The sequence below is a fragment of the Tympanuchus pallidicinctus genome, unplaced genomic scaffold (assembly GCF_026119805.1).
Source record: "Tympanuchus pallidicinctus isolate F22 unplaced genomic scaffold, pur_lepc_1.0 scaffold33, whole genome shotgun sequence".
NCBI lineage: Eukaryota > Metazoa > Chordata > Aves > Galliformes > Phasianidae > Tympanuchus > Tympanuchus pallidicinctus.
Window position 1 is genome coordinate 3,386,543 of NW_026294751.1, and position 17,489 is coordinate 3,404,031.

A 17,489-nucleotide genomic window follows, 5' to 3' on the forward strand; every position below is an offset into this window, starting at 1 on the left:
GCTGTTTGCTTTTCGTTGTTTTTTTTTTCTCCCTTCTCTTCCCGAAATCCTGCGAGGCGTCGGGACAAGGCTGCGTTGTTGCGGAAGAACAGCGCACCCCAAGGATTACGATAGTGATTTGTCAGCGAGGTTGTCAATCAAGTATGAGGGGCGGCCCTTCAGAGTTACGGTGACAGAGGAAATTAAGCCCTCCTTTTTCCGCTTCCGAATGGATAGCTGAGCTGTCCTTTGAGTTTTCCTCCTCTCTCCCATTGGGCAGCCTTGCTGTCAATCACAGCACGGGACGGGAACCATCGCAGACGGACAGTAGGCGGGAGGAGAGCAAGAACTGCTTAGCGATTGGTTGAAGAGCCGTCAATTCACAATCCCTGTTCTACGATGGGCTCTCGTGGCCGTCAATCAAGCGCGTGGGCAGACCGTTCGATGACGCGGGGCGGGACCAACCGTACAGCATTCTCATAGGCCTTCTTGGCCGTTCGTCTGCCTTTTTCCGCCGTCAATTGGTCGAGAGAGCCGTCATTCTTGCGTCAGCACCGTTCGATTGGACAGCGTCGGGGAGGGCAGGTCGTTGCGCGGCGGCTGCGCGGGGGGACGCGGCGGGGAGGGACCGACCAGGAATTATTTTTATTTCTTTGTTTCCCGGGGTTATTAAAAAAAAAAAAAAAAAAAAAAAAAAAGAAAAAAAAGAAAAAGAGGAGGGGGGAGAATTAAAAAAAAAAGACAGAAAAAAAAAAACCAAAAAGAAAAACGACGGCAGCCGCGCAGCGCGAGGAACCCGAGGGCCGCATGGTGCTGCCGTGAGCGGGGCGGCGCGGGGCCGGGAGGCGGCGGGAGGATGAAGCGGCGGAGCGCGGACTGCAGCAAGCTGCGGCGGCCGCTCAAGCGGAACCGCATCGCCGAGGGCATCTACGGCAGGTAGCGAACGGCCGGGGGAGGGGAGGGAAAGGAGGAGTAGGGGGGGGGGTAACGCCGGGAGCTCCGCGGCTCCCCGGCCCGGCCGCGCCCCGCCCCCGCCCTGACAGCGGGCCGAGCGACATGGCGACCGCCGCCCCTCAGCCGGACCGCACGTGGGGAGCGGGGAGAGCCGGCGGGCGAGGTGAGGCGAGGCGGGGCTCGGAAAGGAGGGCGCGGTGGGGGGGGGGTCCGGCTGAGCGCAGGTAACGGCGGTGCGGTGATGTACGGGGGGAAATCAGCGCTCGGAAGGAGCGGCGGTGAGCCGGTAGGGCTGGTGGGGGGGGGGGTCACCGGCAGTGGGGGGGTTGGAAAGGAGCGGGTTTGGAACTGAGGGACGCGGTCAGAGCGGTCACAGGGCAGTGGTTGGGCTGCGTGCTCTGCATGGCCCTTCTCCAACCTTGCCGGAGGTCTAACGTCTGTACAAACCGACTTGTGGAAGTTGTCCCGTTTCTGCTTCCAGCCCGGCAGAGGTTTGGCTGTGCTCTGAGTGGAAACCTTGCGCGCTGCAGGTGTTTGCTGTGCAGGAGGATGGGCGGCTGTGGCTGTGACAGGTGTTGGGATTTGCTGCTCTGCTCCTCGTGGATCCCTGCTCGGGAGAAGGGAGCATCTTGTTTTTGGCGTTGAGAAAGCAGCGCTCGGGTCGTTGCGGCGACTGCTTGGAAGTTGTTATGCGGGGTGATTTGTCTTAGTGGAACAGTTTGAGTGTCAGCAGTGGGGATCGCGTGCTGCCCATGGCACAGGGTGGGGAGGGGGAGAGAAAAGGGAGAGCTGGGAAAGGTGTGGAGCAGCACAGAGTGAGTGTGGTTGGGGCAGCATGCAGAGCTGCTGCGTGGGGAGCTGTTGGAGATGCCAGGCTCTTGCAGGAGCTTCTCCTGGAATGTTTTGTATCAGAAATGGGATTTTCAGCCTTTGTTACATGTGGGGTTTTGATGAGCAGAAGTACGGGGTGGCTTTGAGGTGTTGTTCCGCAGGAAGAGGAGCTGGTCTGCAGGCTGGAAATGGGGCCGGGGGCATTTCCCTCCTGGATTTCTTTATTCCTTGTTTATTCTTTTTTCTTCTGTTTTGCTTTTTTTTCCTCACTTTCTGCCCATGATTTACATACAGGAAGCGTCTCTATAACGATAGAATTCCAAATCATTAAAATTACTCTGGTTACTGTAGCTATTTACTCAACTTATCTTAATTGCTGCCATCAGCTTACACAAACCCAGTAAATACAGTTATCAGGAGGCAGCACCGCAGTGATACAAACAGAGCAGCTAGGCTGAGCAAACAGCTTGATGAGCACACTTGAATCTTTGCAGGATTTGTGTTTGCTTTTTAATTGAAGACCAATCTTCCCACCCTTGTGCCAGTCCTTCAGTGCGCTCACAGAGGGGTGAACGCGGCTGCGAGTTGCAGTGCTGAAGAGTTTGGGAGCAGCTGCCCTTCATGCAGCCAACCTTCCCCAGCAAACATGCAGCACCTGCTCTCCCCATCCCTGAAGCTGCTTTTTGCATTTTGGGTGCCATCGTTTCCTGTCCTGCAGAATCCCAAGCTGATATTACGTGCAAAGCACAATGAATTGAGCTCCCTGCAGGTGTTACCTGTGCAAAAAGCCTTGTGATCCTTATAACAGTGCAGGTCTCCAAAGCCACCCAAGGCTTGGTGAGTGGGGCTCAGAAGGTCTCCACAGTTTACATTCAGAACTTTGCTTTATGCCTTTTCAGCTGTTGCCATCGTTTTGCAGTTAGCATCTTCTGTCTTTGGCGCTGCACATCCTTAGGACTTGGGCTGTTCGTTGAGGTGTTCGTGGCAGCTTGTTGTTGTCGAAGCAATTGAAGTTGACTTGTTGCTGCTGGGCTCCCGCTCCTCATCCTTGACCTATTTCACACCCCACTCTTCTGCTGCTGACTCTGTTGTGTGCTCTCCATCGAGTCCCGCTGGTGGCACAGCAGAGGAGGGCCCTTCCCACCACAGCTCCATTCCATTTTGTTGCTGTGTGACCTCTGAGTAAAGCAGCTCCTGCTCACATCTGACCTCAGTTCCCCTCTTTCGGTGTAAAGCTGCTCCCCAAAGAGGAATCCTCCTCCTCCAGCATTTTGCACGTGGGTCAGAAAACTGATTGCCCGGATTTTAGGCATCAGCGGGTGTCAGAACTGCAGGTGTGGGGTCACAGAGCAACGCTGTGCTCTGGGCTGCACATCAGCGCGTGGCACAGAGGGACAATAGAGGCACCAGAGGGAGAAGCAGCGCCGGGAAGGGCTGATACAAAGCGGGGGGAGGGGGGGGGGCTGCTGCCGCCTTTGGGCCTTGGTTTTATTCTCATAATCTCATTTGGGGGGTGGCAGCGTGCCTTTGTGGTCGGGATCTGTGTGCCTTCCTCCCGAGGGTCCCTGCCAGCTGCAGCGCGCTGCAAATGCACCCTTTTTGTGTTTTGCTTTGTTGTTGTTGTTGTGTTTTTTTTCCCTATGTATGAATTTGAACGTAGATATGTTTAAATGCACCCCTTTGGCAGCTCTGGCATCGAAACACCCTTCCCAGTGGCTGCAGTTGAAGGCTTCAGATGCACCTTTAGGTCTTGGCCATGGGGTTCCGTGCTCAGCAGACAATAAGAGAACATCTGCGGTGTGAGGAGGGGGAGGCAGAAACATCTCAGCCCCGAGGATGGGGGAGAGCAGAGCAGGAGAGGAGCACAGCAGCTGTGGCAGCGTCTCTGTTTGCCAGGCTTTGCTTTGTACAAATCCATTGCAGAGCAAAGGGGAGCTTGAGGCCGAGCATCTGGGCAGAGCAGCACGCCTTCATTGCTGCTGGAACAATAAATGCAGCTGAACGTAAGTCAGCTGTGTCACACAAGGCTTGATTTTAATGGAGGGCGACCCGTGGTCTAATTATTTTGTATGAAATCTTCTCTCCTGTATTGCAGTTACCGACAGTTTTTATTCCTGACCTTTTAATTAATTAAAAGCAAGAAGTTCTGAAGTTTGTACCATCGTTTGCTTTTTTTTTAATCAGTCTTTGTATTGGAAACGCTGACTGAGATCACTTTTCTTTTTCCTTTGCAGTACTTTCCTGTACCTGAAGTTCCTGGTGGTGTGGGCACTGGTACTGCTAGCAGACTTTGTCCTGGAGTTCAGGTTTGAGTATCTGTGGCCCTTCTGGCTCTTCATCAGGAGTGTTTACGATTCCTTCAGATACCAGGGCTTGGTGAGTACAGCACGGAGCTGCTGGCCCCCTGTGGGGAAGCCCTGTGAGGCAGCAGGGTAATTTCCACGCTCCACAGTTTATTTCGTGGCCCTGATGCTCACTTCCACAAAAGGAGCTGCCAGGTGGCGAGGTGACTTGTGCTCAGGTCTCTTCCTTCTCACGTTGCCTCTTTAATCTGTGGCAAGTGGAAGCGGAACACATGGCTGTCAAATAGTTCCCTGCAGGCAGATAGCGTTTGAATTCCTGAGATAAGGGGTTTTGTTTAGATCCCCCTCCATCAGAGCTTCCTTTAAGCCCTCGCCTGTTTAAACATTTACCACCTGGGGAGAGTTCAGTGACGCTGCTGGTTTTTATTTGTAGTCCAATCTTAATGATGGCACTGCATCAGCACTGTGTGTCAGCCATCTTCAAACAAAACAAGGCGTAAATGCAGCAGCTTGGGGACTTGCAGGAGGGGTGGCTGGGGCACAGATATCCTCAGGCTGTACATTGGCTCATGAACAGATCTGTCCTGCCATCAGCCAGGCTGCTCTGTTTGCTTGGGCTGGGTGATCTTAGTGATCTCTCCCAGCCCAAACGGTGCAGCATTTTCTTTGCCCTGGTTACAAAGTCACGCTCACGTTTCTGTGCTGGACTCACTGGTGACGTTTGCTGAATAATCTGAAACACTCTTCTTTCCCTCCTTTCTTTTCAGGCTTTTTCAGTATTTTTTGTGTGCGTAGCATTCACATCAAATATAATATGTCTGCTCTTCATACCAATACAATGGCTGTTCTTTGCTGCCAGCACGTACGTGTGGGTACAGTATGTCTGGCACACAGGTAGGTCGTTGTTCTTTAACTAAAACACACTGATTTGAATACATATCTTAATTAATTCTTGATCACATGCAGAACTCCTATTTGTCAGATTTGCTTTAAGGCACTTTTTACACTGGTAAGAAATGTTCTTTCTGTTGCCCTTGGTATCCTTGTGTGCGCCCGATATCATCTCTCTTTGTACATCTTGTGGTTAATCTTCACTTAATGATTAACTGCTGGAACTGAAGGTCTGTGAGCAGGAGTTCCTGACTTCAGAGCACTCCTGCACAGCTCAACAGGTACTGAGCAAATGCAAGAGCTCTGAAACAATACGATACCCTTCCCACTGCTCAATTAATGTGCTGTTTAATTGGGATATCGCCATATAGCCCCATATATTTAATTCAGGAAGACACCTTGCTTTGCTTAAAGGCAGCTTTTGGTCCCCCAGGACATTGGTGTTTGGGACTTTGGTAATGTTCCTGTGTTAGTCCTGCAGTGAGATGATGGGAGCTTGCAGGATAGCACGGATTGCTTCTCAGCCTGCTGGTGAAAGCAGTCATCTCCCTGACAAGTTAGTCATGGGGAATAATGACAGCGTGGGAGTTCATGGAAAAGACTCTGAACCAGTTGCTGCCCAATATAAAATAGGTTAAAAAAAAACCCCAAACCTGGGTTTATTTTTAGGGTTGTGTTAAGATGTCGAAGCGTTCTCTCAAGCTGTTCTCAGAGCAAAGGCAGCATCTGATGGACTCAGCTTGAACTTCAGCTGTTTAGCTCTGCTTCCCTGCAGCCTTAGGAATTAATCTTTCTTTCATGCTTATTTAAGTTGATGGGAATTTTCTTTTTCTTTTTCTTTTTTTTTTTTTTTGAGAAAGTGCTGATCTTTTTAGGTAGTGCATTACCTCCCAGAACATCCCTTGTAGCAGAGGGATTTTACCATAGCTTTCCAATTTGCGTGGAAGGAAACAGTTCAAGAGAGACCAAAAGTAGAGAGCATAGTAAACAGAGCAAAGCAAATCACATCAGGGCCTCAAAATAGCACCCACAGCTCCAAACTGGAGACCTGCTTCCAAATAAGCACACAAGACGTCGACGTCGGCGCGTAGCCAAAAACCTGATGAGGTTTGGGGCACGGAGCTGCGATTGAGTTGTGGGATTCTACAGCAGCAGCAACGCAGTCAGCAGCTTCCATTGAGCAAGAGGGTTGAGAGCTGAGCTGAGCTGAGCTTTGCTTGGCTGCTGCAGGGAAGGATCCGTGCTGTGCCCTCCGTTCCTCCGCCACAAGCGGCTCCTGGGGCCCATCTGCTCAGTGCTGAGCCTGGCAGATCCCGAACTCGGGGTGGGGAAGCAGTTCTGGCTGCGGGGTTGGCAGCTGTAACATGAGCTCATCTTCTGCAGCTCCTTCCACTCGCATTCCTGGTCTAAATACGGCGCTGTGCAGTTTGCTCCACCTCTGCTGGTTTCCGCCTTGTAACAGCAATCAAACAAGATAAGGAGGCAGGCGTTCAGAACCACCTTAAAGACATCCCAGATACTTTTATTAAGCAAAAAAACTCCCAAGCTCTTCCAGTTCCGTTTATAAATGTCTGAAAATTGCCCGCTGTCTTTTGGAAACCTTTAAAAATGGCTTTTGAATGTCTGCTGCTTGTCGTATGGTACTGAGGTGTTTCTCTCTCTCTTTTCCCCTGTCTCTCCTTCCCTCTCTCCCCTCCATAGAGAGGGGTGTGTGTCTACCAACAGTATCACTGTGGATACTTTTTGTTTATATCGAAGCAGCAATTAGATTTAAAGATTTAAAGAACTTCCACGTGGACCTTTGTCGTCCCTTCGCAGCACACTGGTAAGTCCCCTTTGCTCATTAACATTTCTTATTAAGCACTTCTTATTAAACCAGAGGGGTCGATACCCGGGGCTTTGGATGTTGCTTCAGGGTTTGGCCGTTTGATTCTCCCTCTCACAGCTGTCCTTAAGCATTCTGTCCATAATGTTGTGTTACACCCTGACCAAGTGTGGTGGTCCTGGAGGTATTTGTGATATTTGTGGGAGTTGTTGTCATCCATTTACAAATCCTGTACCTTCAAACGAGTGGAAGGCAAAAGTGTCACAGCAAGATTTGCATTCATGATTCATGCATTCCATTAAGACTATTTTCTCTAATGAAGAATGCTTCTCTGCTTCTCGTCCAGAGGTGCACTTCTCTACCACAAGTTTGTAGTGTATCACAAGGCTTTGCTGGGATAATGTGTGTCCTCTTTGGTTCCCAGAGTATTTGGTCCATTTCTCCATGGGACAGCCCTCATTCATTTGGCCTCTGTCATTTTCATTTCTGTTGTCCACGCTGTGCAAATAAACCCCTTAAACACGAACTGAATTCTGCTCAGGTTACAGAAACAGTTCAGGAGCTGTGAAGAAAAGTCTTTCTATTGCTGAATTAGATGCAGACATCTCAGCTTGTCATCAGGGTTTTCAAACTGGAGCTACAGCTGGCTTTGCTCAGCATCACAAAAGGAGCACTGGCAGATGCATATGCAAATGGTTCTTGCATTCTGGACGCGTACTTAGAAATGCAGATTGCACAGTGCTGTTACTGAGCAGAGTGGGAAGACTTCCATGGTTCATGCAGTCATTTAGATGGGAGTTTTCCCCAGTGTAGGAACACCTTCTGTGTTCAAAATGCAGATTTGTGGTGCTTTGTTACCATGCTTGCCAAAGACAATGTACTTTTATATGCAGGTGTTTGCACGGCCCCTCAGGACCAAAACTAGATTGCAGTTGGCTGCTACCTCCTGGAGGGATGCATGGTTGCACCCTGTGCTTGTCCAGCAGCTGGCACTGCCATGCACCATGCAATTGCATCGTTGTAGTCATTTATATTGCAATTAGTCTGTCTGTAACGAGCTGTAGCTTGGTAACAAACTCTCTCCATTCTTATCGTAGCGCAGCACAAAAGTTCTGTGGATCACTGTGTGAAAAATTGTAATTCAGATGTGCTCACAGCTCTGCACTTCATTCATTTACATTTGGAATAATAAAGTTGCTCTTTTCTTTTCCCCCCCATAGCATTGGTTACCCTGTCGTCAGTTTGGGCTTTGGCTTTAAAAGCTACGTCAGCTACAAAATGCGTTTAAGAAAACAAAAAGAGGTGCAGAAGGAGAACGAGTTCTACATGCAGCTCCTGCAGCAAGCGCTGCCCCCGGAGCAGCAGATGCTGCAGCGGCAGGAGAGGGAGGCAGAGGAAGGTGAGCTGCTCCTCCTGCTCTGTGTGCCACCAGTGCCTCAAGGTCCTGCTGCTTTCATCCCTTGTGATCCCAGAGGAGGCTGAAAGAAACCTTTGGTTTGGTTTGGTCTGACCCTAGAATGGCCTGGGCTGCAAAGGAGCACAGCGCTCACCCAGCTCCAAGCCCTGCTGTGTGCAGGTCGCCAACCAGCAGCCCAGGCTGCCCAGAGCCACATCCAGCCTGGCCTTGAATGCCTGCAGGGATGGGGATCCACAGCCTCCTTGGGCAACCTGTGCCAGTGCCTCACCACCCTCTGGGTGAAAAACTTCCTCCTCATATCCAACCTGAACCTCCCCTGTCTCAGTTTAAAACCATTCCCCCTTCTCCCATCACCATCCACCCTCACAAACAGCTGTTCTCCCTCCTGTTTATATGTTCCCTTCAAGTACTGGAAGGCTACAATGGAGTCTCCCCGGAGCCTTCTCTTCTCTGAGCTAAACAAGCCCAGCTCCTCCAGCCTTTCCTCGTAGAGGTGCTCCAGCCTCTGATCATCTCAGTGGCTCCTCCAAGAGCTCCACGTCTTTCTCATGTTGAGGAACCCAGCTCTGACTGCAGCGCTGCAGATGGGGCCTCTCAAGATCCAAGCAGAGGGGCACAATCACCTCCCCCTCCCTGCTGGCCACCCATTTTTTTTTCTTCTTGGGTTTGGGTTTGTTTCGTTTTTGCTAAGCAGACTCTTAATGATTGCCTTCAGCAGAAGAGATGGTTGTAGACATCACCGTTTTTCTCCGTGTCGTAATATTGATTGATTTTTAACAAACTTAATTTATTTTTTTTCTTTATTTTGGTATTGCAGCCAAAGGATTATCTGAGATGGATTCCTCGATACTTTTGCAGCACAATGGAGGCATTCCAGCCAATAAAAAATTATCCGCAACGTTGCCAGAGCTGGAATATAGAGAAAAAGGGAAAGAAAAGGACAAGGATGCTAAGAAACACAATCTCGGAATAAATAACAACATTTTGCAACCCGTAGACTCTAAAATACAAGAAATTGAATACATGGAAAACCATATCAATAGTAAAAGATTGAACAACGATCTCGTGGGAAGTACAGAAAACCTCTTGAAGGAGGACTCATGCACTGCCTCATCCAAAAATTACAAAAACGTCAGTGGGGTTGTGAACTCCTCCCCACGCAGCCACAGTGCGACCAACGGGAGCATCCCCTCAGCAGCCACGAAGAACGAGAAGAAGCAGAAGTGTCCGAGCAAGAGCCCCAGTGCACATAAGGACTTAATGGAGAACTGTATTCCCAATAACCAGCTCAGCAAACCAGATGCGTTGGTGAGGTGAGTTTCGTTGGAACGCAGTGTGAGAGGCTCTCGTGGCGCCAGGCTTTGGGGGGTGGTTGGGGTTTTGTTGGGTTTTCGTTTCTCAGTTGGTCTTTGGAGGGAGATGCAAGCTGTGGTCTCACAGGGAGGACAGAGCTGGCTGGCAGTGGGGTGAGGCAGGCAGCAGGCAGCCTGCTGGGGTCTGTGCCCGACTTTTGCCTCCCGTGGCCACATCAGCAAACAGCTTCCAGTGTCCCTCAGGATGTGGTCCTCACCGACCTCACAGGGTGTTGTGAGGCTCTGGATGGCCGTCATTGGAGGAAAGGCGTGAGGAAGATGTGGAGAATGCTCATTACAGAGCTCAGGGGATTCTTGGCAAGCATTCCCAGGTGATTTTTCCATCTCCAGGGAATTCAGAGGGGCTCGGTGGTACTTGGGCAGGTTTTGGTTTCTCATCTGGTGGTGGGGTCTCTTTTTCCCTCTGAAACATTTGGCTTTTGCTTTCAATTCACAAATACAGATGCAGTTATCAGCTGCCCTACGATCCTTGAAGCGATCACTCGAACTTGCTGTGTTTGTGAGCTGCATCACTGCTCACCAACCAGTTTAAATACAGGCCACAGCACTTGAACAGGACAGCAAAGATGGGAGAGGTCACATCTCGATGTCCACTCGCCTGAAGTTTGCCCTAAGGAGCTGCTAGCAGTGGCACAGCACCCATAGAAGAACTGAAGTGCTGCATGCTCACATTGGCAGCAGGGGCAACGAGGGCAAAACAAAGAACAGCTCTCTTAGCAAAGCACTCTGGGTCGTGTAGAACTTCAGTTTTTGTAGCCAGGTGATTATGGAGCAGCGTAAGCAAAGGGACACAGCGTTCATCAGTGGGTGATGGACAGCTGGAAGCAGCAGCCTGAGCGTCTTTGCCTTCCCAAGGCAGTAAGGGAAACGAGCCATCTTGGAGGGGACTGCTCAGTCGTCTGCTTTGTTACTGAGAGCAGTAATGATAGGCAGCAGTGCTTAAGAAAAAAAGAAGCATATCTGTGTTTCTGGTAATGAGAAACAAAGAAATTGGCATTGGCTCTGTATGCACAGAAGAGCTCAGACTTGCTTTTTTACAGCAGAACATTTGGGGGCTGAAGATGAGCACGTGGCTCACGCCAGAGGATGCAAGAAGTGCACTTCTTTATTTTTTTAAATGGGAAATGATCTTTTTTTTTTAATGAATTACCACTAATTTTGGCAGATCTGATTGTCTTAATGAGAGAAACCAGGCAGGAAACATTTGGTCCTTACCCTGTGATGGATTATTGGCTTCCTAACTACAGGGAGGACATTTTCCTGCTGTCAGATTGTCACGATGGAGCTCAAGGTGTTGAAGTAACTTGTTGTCCTCAGCATGAAGCATTCATTTGCTTAGGGCCGTCACTGTTGGCCCACTATGATTTTTCTTCTACCTATGCATACGTATACAATGTATTTTTATTCATTATTTTATCTTAAGAGATTTATTTCAAACATGGGGAACGCAAAGCTGAGCTGGGGGCCTATCATTACAAACTGGTGTTTCTATTTAACCCATTTGAGGTGAAAATATATTAACAAATAAGCTTGCATGACTTGCTGAGGCTGCAATTAAGTGTATGGCAGATTCTCTCAGGTCAGGAGGAATTGAAACTAACTTCACCAAGTCCTGAACTATGGATAACAGAACACAGGTACGTTTTGTGCTTAGAGGAAAAAACCCAGCCGTGTTTAGTGAGAACTCAGGGGTGCAGAGCATCACTGACACAGCCTGAAATAGGTGAGAAAAGCGAAAATGTGCTCCTGTGGTCACCTGGCAGCCCTGGGGGTTTCTCAGCCTTATCAGTTTCATTTCTGCATGGAGGGAAGGAGGTGATTCCATCAGGTGTTGCACAGTGCTGCAGTGGTGGAAGGGAACAGAATTCCCGTGGGGGTTGTGAAGGGTTTGCACAGCTGTACGTAGAGCTGTGTGTGTAGAGTTACCTAACGGATGATACAGCAAGGAGAGGCATCATGTCTGAACTGATCGTCTGATGCACTGGGACCCTTGGGTAATGGGAAGTGTAGTCTGTTAAACTGAACACCCTCTTTTAAAATTGTCTGTCTTAGGTTGGAACAAGACATTAAAAAGCTAAAGGCTGACCTGCAAGCAAGCAGGCAGATCGAGCAGGAGCTGCGTAGCCAGATCAGTTCTTTGACCAACACAGAACGGGGAATTCGGTCTGAGATCGGGCAGCTCCGGCAGGAAAACGAGCTGCTCCAGAACAAGTAGGTGCTCTGTACAGCTGTGTGAGGTGGTTGCTGATGGCTGGAGTTTGCTGGAGGGGGAAATGCTGCGTTAAGACTTTACAAAGTATGAGGTGCTTGCAAGAAAGCAAGACTCACCTGGGACTTGTGACAGCAATTTATTTGTAGAAAGTGAAAACCTGTGCTAAACCCCATACCTGTTTTCTTCCAGATTGCACAATGCTGTACAAATGAAACAGAAAGACAAGCAAATGATCAGCCAGCTGGAGAAGAAACTAAAGGCAGAGCAAGAGGCAAGAGCCTTTGTAGAAAAGCAATTAATGGAAGAAAAGAAGAGAAAGAAGTTGGAAGAAGCGACCGCTGCACGTGCTGTTGCATTTGCTGCTGCTACAAGGTGTGTGGTTCTGCCCCAGATGGAATATCAGCTCCAGAAAATGTCTCAGATGATGAATGCACTCTGAGTTTACAAAGATGATCGGGGGGCTGCAGCAGCTCCCCTATGAAGACAGGCTGAGGGAGCTGGGCTTGTTCAGCATGGAGAAAAGAAGGCTGCAGGGTGACCTCATTGCAGCCTGCAGTACCTAAAGGGAGCCTAAAACAGGAGGGGAATCAACTCTTTGAGAGGAGAGATAACAGCAGGATGAGGGGAAATGGCTTGAAGTTGAGGGAGGGCAGATTGAGGTTGGATGTCAGGGGGAAGCTCTGTGCTATGAGAGTGGTGAGGTGCTGGAACAGCTGCCCAGAGGGGCTGTGATGCCCCGTCCATCCCTGGAGGTGTTCAAGGCCAGGTTGGATGGGGCCCTGGGCAGCCTGGGCTGGTATTGAATGTGGAGGTTGGTGGCCCTGTGTGTGGCAGGGGGTTGGAGCTCTGTGATCCTTGAGGTCCCTTCCAACCCTGGCCATTCTGTGAGTTATCAGCTGTACAGTGGCTGTGCTGGCAGAGAGCTGTTGTGCCCTGTGTGGGTCAGTCCTCTCAAAACAGAATCTCCCCTTTCACATGGGGGCTGTGCATCAAGGTTTCATGCAGTGACCTTGCCCAAAATGGCCTTTATGTTGCTCCTCAGAAATATGCTGCTGTAGCCACTGACTGCCAGTGCTCAGCACAGTGATATTTCAGTATTCATGCAGGTGTAAGGTGGAATGGTTTTTAACATGAAAACGTGATGCACGTGACAGTGATTGCAGTCATCCAAGTGTCTGAAAAGCTTTATTTCAGCTTTTCTGTTCTCCATCCTTCATAAATGTTCCAGGCAACTTCCCAGTCCTCAAGGTGTAAAACTGGGGAACTCCGTGGAGTTTTTCATTGTTGCCATAGGGAAAATTTCCTACTGAAAAGAGCAAAGTTACCTTTCCTTTCTTATCCATCAATACTGGTAGTGCTTGTCATGTAATAAGCAATCCTGGGCTCACAGCCTCCTGCTTTTATTCACTGTCTTCTCTTTCAATGCTTTTTCTGCAGAGGAGAATGTACCGAAACTTTACGGAATCGCATCCGAGAGCTGGAGACAGAGTGCAAGAAGCTGAGCATTGACATCAAGCTGAAAGAAGATCAGATACGAGAACTAGAAATGAAAGTCCAGGTAACAAGAAAGTGCCAGGGCTTAGAGCAGCATCACAGCAAGCAGTCTCAAGGGTCTGAGAGTGCTGGATCTACGCAAGAGGCAATGAACACCTCCAAGAATCGGTCTCTTCAGATGTGTTTCTTGCATGTCTTGCATCAGAGTTTGTAAGAAGATGGGGATGAGAAAGGTTACAGGTCTCAGCTCCACGCCACTCCAATGTTTAAATGATTTGGGTTGATTTTCTTTTCCCCACACCAATGGTCAGGATAGACTGAGGAAAACATAACCTCCACTACACCTTATGTCCTGTGTGAGGCCTTGTTGGCAGTCTGTGTTGTTTTAAATGTTGGCAAGTAAGGAATTCAACAACAACAAAAAAAACCCAGCCATCTAGAAATAGCCATTCCCAACCACAAGGTGACTGACTTCCATGCAATAATTGCTCCCTCCTTTTCACTTTTCTACATTTCTGAGTTTGCATCAGTTTGGTTAAACGTGAAAAGCACACGAAGATGAAGAAGTCCCTCCCATCAGACAACTGAAATAGCTTACAATGCAGTCAGTCTTTATTTAGTATAGCTTCAAATGTCCTGGTAAGGGCTTTATCCCCATTCTAGCTGCTTTCATATTTCATATTTCCATATTCTTTGTGCTTGCAGAAGAGTTCTGTGCAGCTCTCAGCTGGGAGGGATGGGTGAAAGGTCTCACAGACAGCAAGGAGCTGAGGGGCAGGGGAAATGGGACTGAAGTTCTTCACAGGGAGAGTGGTGAGGTGCTGGAACAGCTGCCCAGAGAGGCTGTGATGCCCCGTCCATCCCTGGAGGTGTTCAAGGCCAGGTTGGATGGGGCCCTGGGCAGCCTGGGCTGCTATTGAATGTGGAGGTTGGTGGCCCTGCATGGCACAGGGGGGTTGGAGCTTCGTGATCCTTGAGGTCCTTTCCAACCCTGTTCATTCTGTGATTCTGTGGATCTGCTCACTGCACTGTAGCTGCTCTTTGTGCAGTATGGCTTTAATCACTTGTGTGATGGTCATGTGTAATTACTGCAGGTGATACTACAGCGTCCTCAATTAACCATCATTTTAATTTGACTGCATTAATACCAGGCCCAGTAGCGTGCTTGTAAGAAAGGGAAAGATTGCTCAGTCCAGCTCATCCGTGAAACCTACAGGAATGTTTGTCCTCATTGCTCCTACAGGAACTGAGGAAGTACAAGGAAAACGAGAAGGATACGGAGGTGTTGATGTCAGCACTTTCAGCCATGCAGGATAAAACGCAGCACTTAGAGAACAGCCTGAGCGCAGAGACGAGGATCAAGCTGGATCTTTTCTCGGCGTTAGGAGACGCGAAACGGCAGCTTGAGATCGCCCAAGGTAACACAGAGTGGTGGGGAGGGTTGGAGACGGGGAGTCCTGGGGTCCCCCCCCAATCCAAGCCTTCCTGGGATTTCCTCCGTTTTTATAAATGGTTTCCTCAAAGCTGGAGATTTTCTTTGAAAGAGCTAGAAGATAAGATAGCAGCGCTGTCTGTTGGCCCCGGCCCTCGATCTGAAGCAAATAGACCTAAATGGGGGGGGGGGGGAAAACCCAAAGGTCCCCCTGTCGGTAAGCAGAGAGGTGTCCGCGTTGCAGTGCCACCAGGGGGAGCGTGGAGCCAGCGCTTAACCTGCGGGGCTGTCTGTTAGCTGGGAGCCCTGGAGCAAAAGGAAGTAAACTCTTGGTTTAGTAGCTGTGGAATTTCCTCGAAGGAGTTCGTTTGCAGGAAGGCTTTCTTACAATGAGAATCTTTTTTTTTCCTGTGCTCTTTACGCAGTTACAGAAATCACGGGTCTGTGAGTGTGGGGGTGGTGTGGAAGGCGGGGGGGTGTAGAGAAATGGTGTGGACAGCTTTGGAAATCAGGAGAATAACGTGTTCAGTGACCCCCCGTGGGGTGGCTGTGACAAATGGGACAGTGCAGAACAAAAGTCACATTTTGGCACCGTGCAGCTGTGGATCCAAACAGTGCAAAACGGAATAGAAGATGCGATGGTGCGACGTGGTGCTGTAAGCATCTGACACAGAGGGGCAGCTGCACCAAGGCTTTTGCTTTTGCTGTTAGCAGATCAAAAAGCCAAATCCCTTCGTGGCGTTTGGCTTCAGCTGCTCATCACAGGGGCGCTGGAAGGTGAGAAGGTGCAGCTGTTTCTCAGCGACGCTCTTTGCCATTTCAGGGCAAATCATTCAGAAAGATCAGGAAATCAAGGAGCTCAAACAGAAGATTGCCGAAGTGATGGCAGTAATGCCCAGCATCACCTACACCGCAGCCACCAGCACGCTCAGCCCCGTTTCCCCACATTACTCTTCCAAATTTGTGGAGACCAGCCCTTCTGGACTCGATCCCAATGCCTCTGTTTATCAGCCCATGAAGAAATGAATGCCAACTCTGGTTTTGCCCGGCGACGTCGCCGCTGAAGGCTTCACACAGGAGTGTCTCTTGCAGTCCAAGATGAAATTGTATCGTGTGAGACTGTTATTTGTTGTCATTAAAAACAGGAGAAAAACAAACAAACAAAAAACCCATCTGGATCAACTAGAACTGCCCATCAGTTTTTCTTGTAAATTTTTAGAAACCTCACAGAACTTTGCAATTTATTTTCCTTGGCCAATGCATTAAAAACGATTCTTGGTTTTCAAGTAGCCAATTTTGCCTTCTTATGTACTTGTGCATGGTTTCCTCTTGAAAATACAGGGCTTTGCTTGATTTTGAACCCTTTCTTCTCCCGTTGTTTTTATTTTTCAACAATCGAGTTGAATTTGCCAATCAGATTCATTGAGAAATAGTGAGGAAAAACCTTTTGTTTTGACAGTGAAAGGGTTAAATAATCCAACAAAGCTTTGATTGATAGATGTGTTAAATACAAATAGGAGGCGTTGAGGAAGAGAAATTAATTCCCCCGTCCAAGGACCAAACCAAATTCAGGGGTGTTGCTTAAGGGAAAGCAGGAGGAAATGGGTGAGGATGCGACCGTGGTTGTTGTGTGAAATATTTATGCTCCCGTTGGTGTCTCTGGTCATTGAGAACTGCTGACAGTCTTGTTCACAGTGCCTTGGGAAAAGACATTTCAAGAGGAAACTTGATAGTTTGAACTATTTTTCCCCCCTTCGCTGTCATCTAGCTTTATATCAAGCTCATTACAGAGTCTGCTGCAAATTGTACATGGTAATTTGGATGTTCATCATAAACCAAGGTTACATCTTCTGTTAATTTCGATATAAACTCAGCAGTGTTCTGTAACTTGCCTTGATGATACAGCATCACAAAAGGCACAATATTAACCCAGGAAGCGTTGTGAAGGCAGAGCTGTGCAATGTACTGTATACAAGAGACTGTAAAGCTGGCTAATAAAAGCTGCAGTTCTGGTTTTTTATTATTATTACTTTTTTTCTATCACCTCGTGTGCAAACTTAAACGGAGCTGAATATTTTTTTCAGCCGTTGTGCCAAGGAGGTTTTGAAGGAAGTTTTTGAAATTGCAGAAAGGTTTGAGTTAAAATGTGTGCTGTAGGTTGGTAGAAGAAACGTTGGCACTGCTGACATCCAAAGGGCTGCAGATGATTTTGAGGGTGGGGGTTGAAAGGATGGGAAACAAAACAATGGGGAGGAGCAGAATAAACTCAACGCTGTGGGTTTGCAAACATGGAGTGGGAAAGACAAAGGGCTTCTGAAAGGCTTTTCGTTAAGGCTTCCTGCTAATTGGTGCAGCTCATTTAAAAAACAAACAAACACAACGAAGCAGGACACACAAGGCAGTAAAAGTATTAAAGTTTCATCATTTCCAGCACAGATATTTTATTCTGGGATAAACTTGGAACTTCAGCCAGGTGTGCACATTGCTGTCAGCTGCATTTTTGGCTCGTCCTTTGTAATCCTCACCACCACTCACCACTGCTGGAGGTTTCCCATTGTTGCACAGAACTCTTTGAAAGGGGGGGATAACAGCAGGACAAGGGGAAATGGTTTGAAGTTGAGGGAGGGCAGATTGAGGTTGGATGTCAGGGGGAAGTTCTGTGCTATGAGAGCGGTGAGGTGCTGGAACAGCTGCCCAGAGAGGCTGTGATGCCCCGTCCATCCCTGGAGGTGTTCAAGGCCAGGTTGGATGGGGCCCTGGGCAGCCTGGGCTGCTGTG

At 48.8% G+C, this 17,489-nt stretch overlaps 1 protein-coding gene across 1 annotated transcript; it reads left to right on the forward strand.

The window, feature by feature from the left end:
• The first annotated feature begins 643 nt into the window (after positions 1-643).
• MACO1 (macoilin 1) lies at positions 644-16,731 on the forward strand. The gene is made up of 11 exons (XM_052698587.1): positions 644-915; positions 3,999-4,140; positions 4,835-4,961; positions 6,660-6,783; positions 8,004-8,182; positions 9,018-9,513; positions 11,626-11,784; positions 11,975-12,157; positions 13,223-13,343; positions 14,523-14,697; positions 15,535-16,731. The coding sequence occupies exons 1-11, from the start codon at positions 836-838 to the stop codon at positions 15,735-15,737; spliced, it is 1,989 nt and encodes a 662-aa protein (XP_052554547.1). The 5' UTR covers positions 644-835; the 3' UTR covers positions 15,738-16,731.
• The last annotated feature ends 758 nt before the right edge of the window (positions 16,732-17,489 follow it).